We start from the raw sequence: 13,272 nt of genomic DNA, 5'->3' as shown, positions 1-13,272 counted from the left end.
TTGAAGCTGTGAAACTTTAATTTCAGGTCTAAAAAACAGACTACAGATAGAACAGATGTGACTGTCATGTTTCAGCACCAATTTTTAACCAAAACTTTTACCCAAAAATGGAGGAAATTTATTAATAATTTCAAAGATAATTAAAATGTAAAACTTTCATACACTTAAAAAATGACTCACAGCAAAGCCAGCCACGGAATCAGATTAAGACATATCCACAGTACCACACACTCGCTGTAATGGCATGTGTTAACCAGCAGGTGGGGCTGTATACACTTCCTTAGTCCAATTCTGCTGCATGACACTGAAATTCATCACTGCATAAATTAACTAGTATCCATGGTACAGTTTGTATTTAGGTGCTTGGCAAATAATGAGACTTCACTGCTTGGTGTGTATTCAGTTTATTCTGTAAAGGTTCAGAAGTGTAGAAAGGATGATACAACAGTGCTTTATGATCAGACTATTTCATAAAAATTTTTTAAGTGATCATAACACCGTAAGTCCAGATTCCATTTATCGCAAACCAAAATAAATTTGTAACATTCGACACAAGTGCATACACTGCTGGTAGGAGATCAACCTCCAATTTCACTTTGGATGGTATAGCACCGTTCGTAGCTATTAGCAGCTTGACAAAGATGCAGCTTAATAGGATTCATGTAGTGACTGTATGTTTATATAAACACAACAAAATTCAGAGGAGAGCAAAGATCTCCTCATTTGGCTCTCTAGCTAGCACAATATCTCACTCTGTCAGTGTCTAGGGATCAAATTGATAATTTTGCTTTGAACAACATTTTGCCAGTAACAATATTTGATACAATTACAGCTTAAAGTTAAACATCTCCAAGTGTACAGAAAGCAGCACAAGATTTTTCACAGATATTGACAAACAGTGACCATTGATGCACTGGCGTGTTTTTTTGTTTTTTTGTCTTTTGTCTTTTTTTTTCTCAGGACAGCACAGTAGCTGAAAAGCAAGGTGATGGACAGATAGGTCATATAAACACATGGACAGAGCTGAGTAAGGCAACGTTAGCGTGACAGGCTTCTCTCTGTTCAGTTTGCAGGGCAGTGTAGTGTATTGATCTTGACAGAGCTGTCAATACCTTTGCTGTGGGGCAGTGTGGTTTTTAGCATTGCTGTCTTCATTAGTGCATTGTATATAGTCTCTTGCGTGTAGCTGAACTGCAAAGTGATCACCATCATTAATACAGATCTAAATAAACCATGTTTGATTGCGTCTGGACTTACAGTGACTATAGAAGAGTAAATAGAATTGAAAAACCATAAACGGAAAAAGTAAAATTCAAGGCAGTGCTGAAGTACTGGTTGCTAAAAAAGTAAAAAATATCACAAAGCCAACAATAACATTTCCTTGACACATCTTTTGTATGTCCAGTCAGTACAAATCTTCTTTTATAGTGCAGTTTCAATCATATATTTATATTTCTCCATCTGACCCAAAAACAATATCTCTTGGCCCTATCCTATCTCGCTGATTCAAGTCAGTTTTCCAGTCAGTGTGCGTCTTTTTCTCGTTCTTTTCTTTGATCCCTCTTACTGACCTCATTGTGCACCCTCCCCACACAACCACAAAGAAGCATGAAAGGCTTAAACATCACAGGACTCAAAGGTGAGAAGTTCTTTCTTTTGACGATGGCAGGAAGTGATGGCAGATGGAAGAGGAGGAGCGGAGGAGGAGGAGGAGGAGGAGGGGTGGGGGGTATTCACAGTTACAGTCAGAGTCCAACGGTCCAGCTACAATCACATCTGCTGTCATTTTGAACACTCATTTTTGACTATGGCCAGGGGGGTAAACCGGCTTTAAAACATCATGTCCCTCTGGCGAGATCGGGCCTGCTCAGTCACACCTCCAGCAGCTCCATCCTTAAGCCATCCCTATCAGCAAAACACACAGAAACACAACATGCACTCATTATTATCATTGACTTGGTAATATCTGTTAAATTGCTTTGCAGTTTTACAAGTAAGGTGTTTATGTATATTGGGACATTGTGAAAAGAAGCCTGTGTACGCATTAACATGCCTCTTCGAAATCCCTCTCACCAAAAACAATTGTCATGATTTATTCACAGATATTAGCATGCGCTCTAAATCTATAATTCAACGGCACAGACTCTAACATATCTAAAAATAGCTTCTTAAACAGACCTTTGATTGCGTGAATAAGCTACGCAGCATGAGTACCTGTACACACTTTTCCTGTCTCCTTTTTACTGTACATCACAAAGCTACGACAACAAACAACAAGCTGTCAGGCTTTTATCAGTCTGCCTGGCTTACATTTTTTTGTTGTCTTGATTGATAACAAGCCCTAAGACTGAAAAATATCTGGAGGCACTGACAGCAAGGAGCATATTCTACCTCAGGTACTTGTGTTGTACTTTGTGAATTCAAGCACCATGGCTTCAGTACCTTGCCTGATTGGCATCAGCCTGTTGTTCAATGAGTGCCTGACTGCCCACTGGCTGCTGGTGGTCCTCCGCTCTCTCTGACCATAGATCCTGCAGGACCTCTGGCTGGGCTGGCTCCTCAGAATGGCCTTGGTCTCCATTCCCCTCGGGCCCCATCAGACCCATCAGCGGTGAGTATGAATCCTGCCACACAACCCGCTGGCCTGAGTTTAGTCCTGCTTCTCCTTCAAGGTGCCTGTTCATTTCTTTTTCAACCAGTTTCTTTTTTGCAGCTGGAGAATCCTTAGGTGACTCAGCTTCAAGATCCCTATGGCCCCTGGTTTCCTCTGAATCTGTGAGTGGTTGCTGATAGTTCTCCAGCCACTTCAGCTGCCCATTCTTGTGGCTGTACCTGCTGTCGCTGAACCAGCGCACCACTTCTGACTTAGGAAGGCCAGTCTGGACACTCAAGTCCTCGTACTGCTGACTGCTTGGCCAGCGGGTGTTAAAAAAAACTTGTCGAAGGATGTTCAGCTGCTGGGGAGTCTTGCTTCCCCAGGGCGGTGAGAAAGATGGCTGAGACGCAGACGCCTCAGTCATCTCAGTCTTATGTTCTTGATGTACAATCTCAGATGTCTCCTGTTCATTCATCTTCAACCTCTTGAAACTAATCTTGATGGGGTCGATTTTCAGCTCTGGGCCACTTCTGTCCCTTCCTTGCGGGTCCTCCTCCTTGATGAGTTGTTGTAAGATTGACATACCTTTAATGGGAAAGTCCTTGTTGCCTTTACCCTCATCCACACTGGATGAGCTGCTTTTTGTAATGACAGTGGTGCTGGTGCTTTCAGTTGGGGATTTGCTGGCATGGTTCATGTAGGGGACACTGTCATTGCAGGTTGTACTGGGGTACTCATTGCTAATACTGCTGTTGTTGGTCTTGTGTATGTAGTTGTTGTGTTCATCATCACTCTTTGTGGTGAGGGTCTGCGCTTGTGGACTGGTTATGCTGCTATTATGACTGTTGCAGGTGATGAATTTGCTGGTGTTATCAATAATCACTTGACTCTTTGTACTGTTTGAAACTTCCAATCCCATTGATAAACTGTGGCTTTTGACATTTGGTTTCCCATTGGTGTCAGCAACACAGTGCTCATCATTATTGCTAATGTTTGTAGAGCAAGTGACGATGCTGTTGATGCTGTTGATGCTGTTGGTTGGGCTGCTGCTTTGAACTGGTTTCCTGGTGACAGTTTCACCACCATTACTACTGCTGGAATAGCTGCTGATGCTGCTGCTACTACTGCAACTACTGCTGCTACTGCTGCTTCGACTGCTGCTGGTGCTACTGACACAACCGCTGCTTCCAGCCATGTCCAGGCTGAGGCCATTGCTCTTGTCTGGCTCAACAGTGGGTTGAATATTCTTGGTGAGTACCTTTGTTGTTCTGATTGTTGATGGAAACTTTGGGGGGATGACTGGAGTAGAATATGAGACCCTAGTGACATTAGGATTGGTTGACAAGCTCGCCTGGGTGGTTATGACTCCAATGGGCCTGGTTGTTATACTGCTGTAAGGTACTTTGGCCATCTGATAGTTTGGTCCTTTTGCGCCTGGATGGGCAGAGACAGTGTGGTGGGTTATTATATGATTGATGTGCCGTTGTGTAGGAGGCTGCTTTTGCGGTGCTCCACCTTGGAACACAGTGTTAAACATCTTCCTCCTGGCTTCTTCAATCTCTTCAGGAGACCAGCTTATGCCCTGCTTGAGCCTTTGGGCAGTAAACCACAGTTTGATTTGTTCTTCTGGGAACTCTGAGACCACCGTTAGGTAGCAAAGTTCAGCTTTGGTCGGGTAGGGGAACTTGCCAAAGGATGTCTTAAGAAAGCTGCTGGTGTCCATTGCTGCATCGTAGGTAGGGATGCTGCTGAGAGGGATCATAACCTTTGGAAGGTCTTTATTGGAATCAGTGGAGGTGGGAGAATAAAGGGAGGGAGTGTGCTGGTGAAAGACTTGGTTGGACACTGTCGTCTTAATCACATGAGTGACAGTGGTCCTCGGCATAGCTGGGGGACCAGGAACACTGGGAGCCCCGTTTTGGAGTTCAGGCACATTTGTCAGCATGCTGGGGTCTACATCCTTTCCAGTGTCTATCTTTCGTACCTCAACGGTGTGAGAAACCACAATCTTTTTGTGCTCCCCCTTGGCTTTCATCATCTTTGCAATTGGTGTTTTGGTGAGGGAGATCCCAGATTCTCTGTACTCTTCTCCGTTGTCCTTGAAGAGGCTTTGCTCCACAGTTGTTACTCCATCCTTCTGGTTGACAGTGAGGGAGGCAGTGACCAAGCCCTCCATTATCTTAGGGTGGGCATTGGCATTATGCAGAGCCAAAGCCTCGAAGCGAACGACTGACTCCCCACAGTTCAGGCAGTAGAAGGTGGGCTGGGCCCTGAAGTCTAAGTGGTAATTGTGCATGTGATCCAAAAAGTAGTTAAGATCTCTGGACTCAAAACGGCACTTTGGACAGCTGTATGTTCCTCCTTTCTGCATCTCAACGCCACTTTCTGATTTGGAGGAGCTGTGAGAGAAATGGCCAGATTCCTCTCCAGAGATGCTGAGTATGCTATCTTCTGGGATTGTTGGCAGGAGCTCTGGGAGTGATCCCAGTATGATTTCCTCGCGCACATGTTTGGATTTGGATGGTATCATGCAGGGTACAGTGGATTTCCTCTTGCTAGCCATTGTACAGCTTTCTGAAGATGGGAGAGTGAGTGGTTGCTTGTCCGGTATGATGAAAACAGAGGGCAGGTGGAGAGTGGAGAGCGTTGAATGAAGTTTAGTGTCATGGACCAGCCACTATGATATCACAGTGTTGCTTCATGCCCTCTGCAAGTTAAGGATTCCAGTCACATGGACAAGTTTAGCAGCACCAAAGATCCTGTCAGAAAAGAGTAAAAAAAAGAGACATGTGACTCTTACAGTCCATCTTTAATTAAATAACTACCGCAAAGAAGCATGCAGTTCAGCTCCTGCACTTTATCAAAACAACAGATAATAACAGGATGTTTGAATAGTATAATTTAGTCAGCTGTTTGAGAGAAATAAGAAATACATCAGATATTCGATCATGTCATAAAAGTAAGCAGAACTCAGGGAGAGCTAACAGCTTCATGCAAGGTAGTAAGTGTAGGTGGGAAAGCTGTGTTATCAGTGTAGGTGGTTTCATCAGAAATTACAGCACTAATGAAAAAGAGCCTTTAAAATAGCCCTTTCACCATTATTAGAGTCTGTGATGATTATGTTGAATAATTCATTCAATTAATGTACAGGAAAAAAAAGCCAGGAGAGTACTTCAACAAAATTACAGCTTGTGTTTAGAATAACACTTTGGTGATTGCTTGCATGCTGTGAAATACTGTATGGGCATAAAATGTATCCTTACATATATCTAACATTCAACAAAAGCAAATGAGCAAATATTTTCCAACACACACACACACTGGATCACGTAGAGACACACACAGTCCTTCGACAACGCAGCCTGTCAGTGCTGTGATTCTTTACTTAGATTTACAGACTTCTGTCTGGCTGTCACTTATTATGGATCCAGAAAAGAACATTAAATTTGACAGAGCCAGAAATGACAATCTAATCTCAGAGATATTTGTTGTTTTTTCTCCACTGTTGCCATCGCTGTGGTTCTTTTAAGTTTTCATGGCATCTGTCCACATATTTTTTTTCTTTGTTTTGATATTAACATCCGCAGAATTGTAATAAGAGGGTGTCTGGTGCTGGAGCAGTGTTTATGTTGTTGTACTGAAAGTGTGAGAGATGGTATTTTAGAACCAGAGTTTGTGTTGCTAGATACCACCTGCCTCTCCCCTGGAAAGTGTTCGTATCAATAGATAAATATTGTCCGTATGAGTACCTTGGGGATTTTGCATCTATTGAGTGGGTTGCACTTCACTCCAAAATGAGAGTGCTAGATGTGTCTAACCTTAACAGCTGTTTCACATTGTCTGCGCACACATTCATGTAAAAATATGCACACAGGCTTGTGTTTGCCTGAAGGTTGTCTTATACGTACAGACATCATTTGTATAATGTGAATTATAACCAGGGGTAGAGGAAAGTCATGTCTACATGATAAAAATGAAAAACGTGCTCTGGATCTCTTTATCTTTATCTTTTTTGTTTTGATACTAGAGAGCCGACGTGAAGGTTAAACATCTTTGCTGAAAAGAGATTGAGTATTTGAGTGTCACTCCTGGATGTGAGCCATATGTTTTACACTGACTGCCTGATGTACCGTCTTAGCAAAATGTACTGTTGAAAGGGGAAACCAGGTGACCAGTGTATGTGTGTGTATCCCAGCAGTCAGCCAACAATAGCCCTGTTAAGGACCTGAGACATTCTTGCAAGGTCTTTGAAGGTTAGTACAAACGCATTTGAAGGCATTTAGAAGCTTCAGGCCCAAACCGTCCAAATCTACATGTGATCAACAAGCCGCATGGCAGCCCATGCACGCATACAAACACAAAAACAGAGACCGCTGGGTGTATCAAACTATGAGCAAACCATATGAGCAGACTTTCTTTTTCCATAACACTCCCCATAAGGATTGTCTCTGCAGTCTTCAACGTTTCTCCCTGTTCCTCTCTGTATTATGAAATATTCGCTCACAAAGCCACAAATATTTAACAAAGATTTAGGACAAAACAATGGATTCACTGAAGTCAGTGTTTCATTAGCCTAACAGCTGGTTCTTATAGTCCTTCTCATGTTAGAGTATTTCAAATGAGGAAGAAATGACAAGCCTATGCCCTCTGCATGATCTGTGGACACACACACACACACACACACACACACACACACACACACACACACACACACACACACACACACACACACACACACACACACACACACACACACAAAAGATGGAGAAACGATGTGTGATGAGATGTAAAACCTCTCTCATCCATTCAACATATTGCTATATCACAGCCTTTAACGCTTCACTTTCCTCTGCAAGCTGAAAATTCTGAAAAAATGCATCAATTGCACAGATCTTACAATCATACCACTTCAAACCTGGTATCTGTTGAAACACCACATACCTCCATAACTTGTTCTGCATTTGCTGGTTACAAAAGAAACTATTTCACATACTTTCAACACTCTTATTTGTCTATTGCATCTGTACACAGAGAACAGCGCTCCCACAGACTTTTACCACATCCACGTGCATGTTCAACATGGTCGGCTGGATGGTAAATAAAAGATGAACCTGTTCCAGAATTAAAACCCTCAAATGACTGCCCGAAAGTACACAGTGATCCCAGCCAGACTGTGACGTCCTCCATGTGACTATTTCTCTTTTGGTCCAACTGATGTTTTCTGCTTTTGGACAGGAAAAAAGACCTATAACAAAACAAAACAAACAAAAAACAAAATAAGTAGGTCACCAGCATCTTATGCAGTAATCCTGGTTCACTGCATCCAGACGTGGGCATGTGCTGTATGTTTTGCCGCCAGAGAGGTCATGATACCCTCTGACAGCACACTCGATTAACCCCTGGTGAGGACACCAGCTCACTGAGTTTGTTCCACTGAAGAAGGGATTTAGAAGTCAGTTTCACACAACAGAGGAATGCAGTCATGTTCATCTGAAACATCTGTGTCAGAGACCTCACTATGCTATACAGCTTTGGGGAAAATCTGTTGAGTTGTGCTAAAGTGAGTCTTTGTTTGCGCTCTCGACATCACACTGTTCACTAAGATGACTGAAAAAAGGGGATGAAGATGGTAACCTGGTCTCTGAGTCGGGCTGCGACAGAGGAAAGGGGGGTCTGTGATGAGACAGAAGCTGACCTAGTACAGAGGCTCTCCTCCCAGGAAGAACACTCAACTTCCTACATGAGAAAACCCAGGACAAGCCAAAAGTTGGGAAAGGTTACATAAAGATTCAGGTCACCTATCAAAAGAATGAGCTGCTTTATCTAACGAGTGAAACGTGCGATCCGACACAAGACAAGCGCTCCCCGGACAGGGAGCCATTGAATAGTTCTCTGTGAAAAGCCAGGCCTTATATTTCAGCGGTGAGGTAGACAACCCTGAGACGGTCCCTGTCCCCTGTGTGTCGTATGTCCCCACACTGGCACTGGCTCTGTGGAGCGGGGAGAGGAAACTGTTTCCTTCTCTTTTGACCAGGGGGGTGTATCTGGAGTGAGGGGAAAGTGGCAGAGCTCTAAGACGAGCTCTGTGAACACCCACGCTCAGGGCCTTGTTCGCTGAACTAAAACCACATTTGAACCATTCAACTTCCCTAAAACAAGCGTTTCAAAACAAATGGGATTATGTTAGGTTTAAATTCTGATGGGGTTTATACGTTCCGCCTGATTTAATAACAGCTTTAAGATTTACAGGAGGGCTTCCCTTATGTGCTCTTACACTGTGATTTCCATAACAATATAATATTTACATCTCATTAATATTTAATTATACGGCCCATACTTTTGCACAGAAAACCGCTGAGCGTGCTGCTACCATTTCAACAAACCAACATCCAAAGAAAGCAGCATGTATCCTCTTTCATCACCTCATAAACTGCTGCAGTAATTACAATATTACAACACAAAAACACGGCCAATCTACAGCAGGCGGCTACCAGCCGAAAGAGAGGTGAGGCTGCAAAGCGGTTGCTAAACATTAAAATTTAATTCAAAACAGTCCACTGATTCAGACACTCCCAGATTGTTGGGTCACCTACAGTTGACATTAACAAACAGAGATGTGCGTTTTTTCGGAGCTGCCTGTCAGATGAATCAGAATGTGAAGGCTGGAGGAGGAAGAAGGACAAAGGAAGACGAAACTCAGACATTTGGGAGTGAAGTGAGAGGATGACTGATGATGATGACAGGCTCTGCTGTTTCAATATTCCTCCCTGCTGACACCTCGTAGGCACACATCTCCACACACCCTCCAAACACGTGCACACACACACACACACACACACACACACACACACACACACACACACCCTCCCTCCCTTATCTCCCAACATTTAGCACCTGTACTGTTCTGAAAATCTTTCTCTTTGAACAGAGTAACTGGCAAGGAGTCTCTAGATGCGACAGTCGCGGAGGAGCTAAAAAAATTTGCATAAAATTCTCTCTCTTATGACAATATTTGTATTGCGTGTAATTTGCTTTGACAGAGATCCAAAACTGTCTTGGGAGTTTGCTTCATAAATCAGCCAAAAAATGACCTGCTGTCAGCTGGGGTTTGGGGCAGAGTGTGTGTGTGTGTGAGGGGGGGGGGCTCCTGACAGATACATTTTAATGATCAAAAAAATCTGTTTTGCAGGAACATTTTCTGCAAAATGTCCATTAAATAGATTAACGTCATGTGAGTGGATCAGCTGGACACTCAAATATAAGCCAGAGGCCGAGAGCAATTACTGTCTTGCACAGTGGAGAGATTGGGAACAATGGCGCCTCATTTATAGGGGAAACGTGATCCAGTGCTAGGAGCTTTTAGACGGCTGACTGTCAGATTGGGATTGTTCCGTTTCCTGCTTGTCTGGGAGTCTCCACTGTCCATCAGGCTACCAGTGTGAGGCTTTTGTTGACAGTAAGGGTGGACAGGTTTCAGTTTGGGGACATCTTTGTGCATGAAAGGCACTGTACGCCTGCCGGCATGAATAAGTGTTGAGATCCAGCGTTACGTGTACTGAAAAACAATTCAGAGCCATCAGGGTCCTCAGCACACTGCTCATACAACACGAGTCCACGCAGTCCACCACGGCCGGCCAGCTACAGACGTACTTCTTATTCTACATGGGCGCGTTTGAGTGTGTGTTTTACTGTTTGTATGTGTGAGATGCAGGTGTTGTCAGCCATCTCCTCCTTCTCCTCCTTACACACACACACACACACACACTCACATACACACACACAACCACTCCCCCCCTTACCTCCATGACTGCAGCCTCGTCCACTGGGAGACCGGTCGGTGGTGCCACTCATGTGTTAACATTGCCATGGCAACCCCTCTCTTCCCCTTGCCCACCACGCCACACACACCGCAGAGTCACTCACCCACACCCACCAATCTCAAGACACACACACACACACACACACACACACACACACACACACACACACTGAAATCCCCAGATTGCATCCGGAGCTGGACAAACTTAATCCACATGCTCTGCCACCATCTTTGAAAAGTCGATTCATGGTTTAGTCTCTTTTGGACAACTTTGGGTGAGGTCTGCAACAATACATATCCTCTTATTTACCAATCAGGGCGTACCAATTGAAAAACATGCCTGTAAAACTACTCTTATGTGTGTGACAGAGGTCTGTGAATAATAATATCAGAGCTGGATCTACTGTAAATGACCCCGTCAGTGTTATTGTCAGGCTAAATCAGTGAAGAGTCCGGCGGTGGTACACTACATACCTTCTACACTCCGCCTGTCAGAGCATCTTTGTAGCCCAGTTCTGTTTTGTGTTAGTGAGCGCTTGCCACTAAAATCTTACACTGTTCCCCAAAACGTTTGTATCCTTAAACCAGAGGAATGACAGACAAATAAACCATGGTGTGTGGAGAAAAAAAATCTGAGTCATGCCCCTTTTTACATCACTTTTGATGAATAACTTCTTCAGTTCTGTTGCCAAGACTAAAGGCATTCATTTGGCAACTTAAGAAAAAAAAGGAAGAAAGATGGCGGCACACCGCACATTGTACTGTCCATCCCAAAATGGCTGACATCACAGTCTCCTCCAAGTGCCAAAGCCTGGCAAATGCCAGCTCCTGCTGACCAAACCTTTCTTGTATGGGACAGAGAAAGTGGCAGGGGCTCTATCCCCACCAGCCCAGAGGTTTCCCCTCCCACCAATGCGCGGGCACTTCTTTTGGGTGGAACTGTGCAAACATGCTGTTTTAGCGAGGCTTTTTAGCAGCCTGGGCTCAGATGCTGCATTGGTCCACTGACAAAAGCAATACCAAAAAGGATGAAAGAATCAAATAAAAGCAAACCTGTATAGGACACCGCTGTCGGGGAAAAAATAGGACCTTTCCTTGTGGTTTGGAGGATAAAAAAGGTGCCCCGCTCTCACGAAAGCTTATTTGTATAAAAATCGACCAGAAAGTAAGATCTGGTTGGCATTACATAGCTGATTTTCTTCTCTGAACTCAAGGAATGTTATACACTCCATGTTGGCTAAATCTGCAAATCATGACCATATGACCTTCCTCTGTATTCTCTGGCTGAGGATTCGTTTGAGCTGGGGGAGGCACACAAAAACATAACATCGAGTGACTGCTGCTGGCGAACAGAACACTAAATCCTGAAAAGAGCAGTTTTCCAGGTATATAAGGGGTGGCTTGTGCAGAGACGCTTCAGAGGGGAGTGGGCAGCCTTGGCCCACTGCATTGTGTCTGTGTATACAAACACTCCGCTGTGGCCATAACGAAAACTGTGAGCTGTGCCTAATTGCAGGGAGTGAGGGATGAAAGGCAATATGCCTGGCCTCATTAGAGCAGTTCCGAGAAGGGAGATGGAAGACCGTTCCCAGGGATCCACAAAGGGAATTGACATTCCCCAAGTGTAAGCGTATTGCTGGAGTGAAAAACTCCACACACACTGAACTCACCGGGCCAAGCTGAACCCAATCTGCCGGATCCGCACAGCAAGAGCTCATTTACCTTTGTTTAGCCGGTCCACACACATGCAGAAAAATGAACCATTTGAGTGCTGAAACGTCTCCTTTAGACTGCTGAACTGTACTCCACGCTTGGAGACGGTTTCCCTAGCCGAAACACCTACTCGTTGGCTGAAGTGTTGCACAGTCATTTCCATGACCTACATTATATATAACAAGCTTACATGGTTAAATAATTAAAACACGTTCCAAATTTTACCAGTGATTCACGCCTGTCTCGTTGTCTGCTTGAATTAAATGGGGATGTCTCTTGTGTTATGGACCCACACATGATCCACCAGGCAACGTTAGTCAGCACAGAGGTCCCTCCCCTAAAGGCAGTGGGAGACACATGGCATTAAAGCTGGGTCAATATTTATGTAGTTACAGAATGTGACCTTAGGAGAACTCATATTTCTTTTTTTTTTTTTTTTTTTCAAATCCATGCCTGGCTGATAATCCACAGTTTGCAAAATACTGGTTTGCCCCTGAAACGAGCAGCTCTTCCTCTTGTACTGTATATGTTTCAGAGTGAGTGTGCGTGAACGTGTACGTGAGTGTGAGTAGGGCAGCAGCACATGTTGGCAGGAGGAAGAGGAGGAAATGAAAGAAAAAGAGTCCTGTGCATAGACATAGGCCTACCTTTCAGCTCAGGCAGCAGGAAGAAATGTGTAGAGAGTGAGCGATCAATAGATGAAAATTGATACTTGACGTACAGTTTGAACGTCTAAAGACTCGGAGGCGTCTTATGTCAGTCGATAAGGCTGCTATAGCACCGTGTTCAGAAGTCTTTCACAACTAAAAGCACTCACACGCACAGCAGAGTGGGGAAATACAGCGCGTTAGGTAATAAAATAAGCAGATACGCCACATTGTATAGCGCGAGAGGGAGCGCAAATTTAGCCAGACGGGGGATCCGTTGTTGTAACTGTACAAACTGACGAGTTAACCCGTTTCACTCCATTCACAAGGCTGTGAGGCAAAACACTGCCTCGGAGCTTACTTCCCAAAGGCGATCTGGCACTCTATATAACCTTATGAATATTCCCCAAAATCCTCCACCCCCTCCTCCACCTACTGTCGCCATTTTATACATTGGCGACTTCATATAAACTGCCTTGACTACAGCACCAGATGAA

The 13,272-nt window shown here is 44.1% G+C and overlaps 1 protein-coding gene across 3 annotated transcripts in view; it reads right to left on the bottom strand.

Moving 5' to 3' along the window:
- Positions 1 to 939: 939 nt before the first annotated feature.
- Positions 940 to 13,272, bottom strand: part of zhx3a (zinc fingers and homeoboxes 3a) — a 46,132-nt gene continuing 33,799 nt past the window's right edge. For 2 of the 3 annotated variants that reach the window (XM_074676521.1, XM_074676513.1), the window contains 2 exons: positions 2,443 to 5,355; positions 940 to 1,905 (listed from right to left, as the gene is read on the bottom strand). In XM_074676521.1, the coding sequence (XP_074532622.1) occupies positions 1,872 to 1,905; positions 2,443 to 5,159 (2,751 nt within the window). In that variant the 5' untranslated portion in view covers positions 5,160 to 5,355 and the 3' untranslated portion in view covers positions 940 to 1,871. Of the gene's footprint in view, positions 1,906 to 2,442; positions 5,356 to 12,353; positions 12,466 to 13,272 lie in introns of those variants that run through there. The other variant, XM_074676530.1, reaches the window with a different exon arrangement.

The sequence above is a fragment of the Halichoeres trimaculatus genome, unplaced genomic scaffold (genome assembly GCF_033239565.1).
Source record: "Halichoeres trimaculatus isolate MK-OKI-2021-1 unplaced genomic scaffold, fHalTri1.1 fHalTri1_scaffold_1, whole genome shotgun sequence".
Classification (NCBI taxonomy): domain Eukaryota; kingdom Metazoa; phylum Chordata; class Actinopteri; order Labriformes; family Labridae; genus Halichoeres; species Halichoeres trimaculatus.
This window is presented reverse-complemented; position numbering and strand designations above follow the sequence as displayed.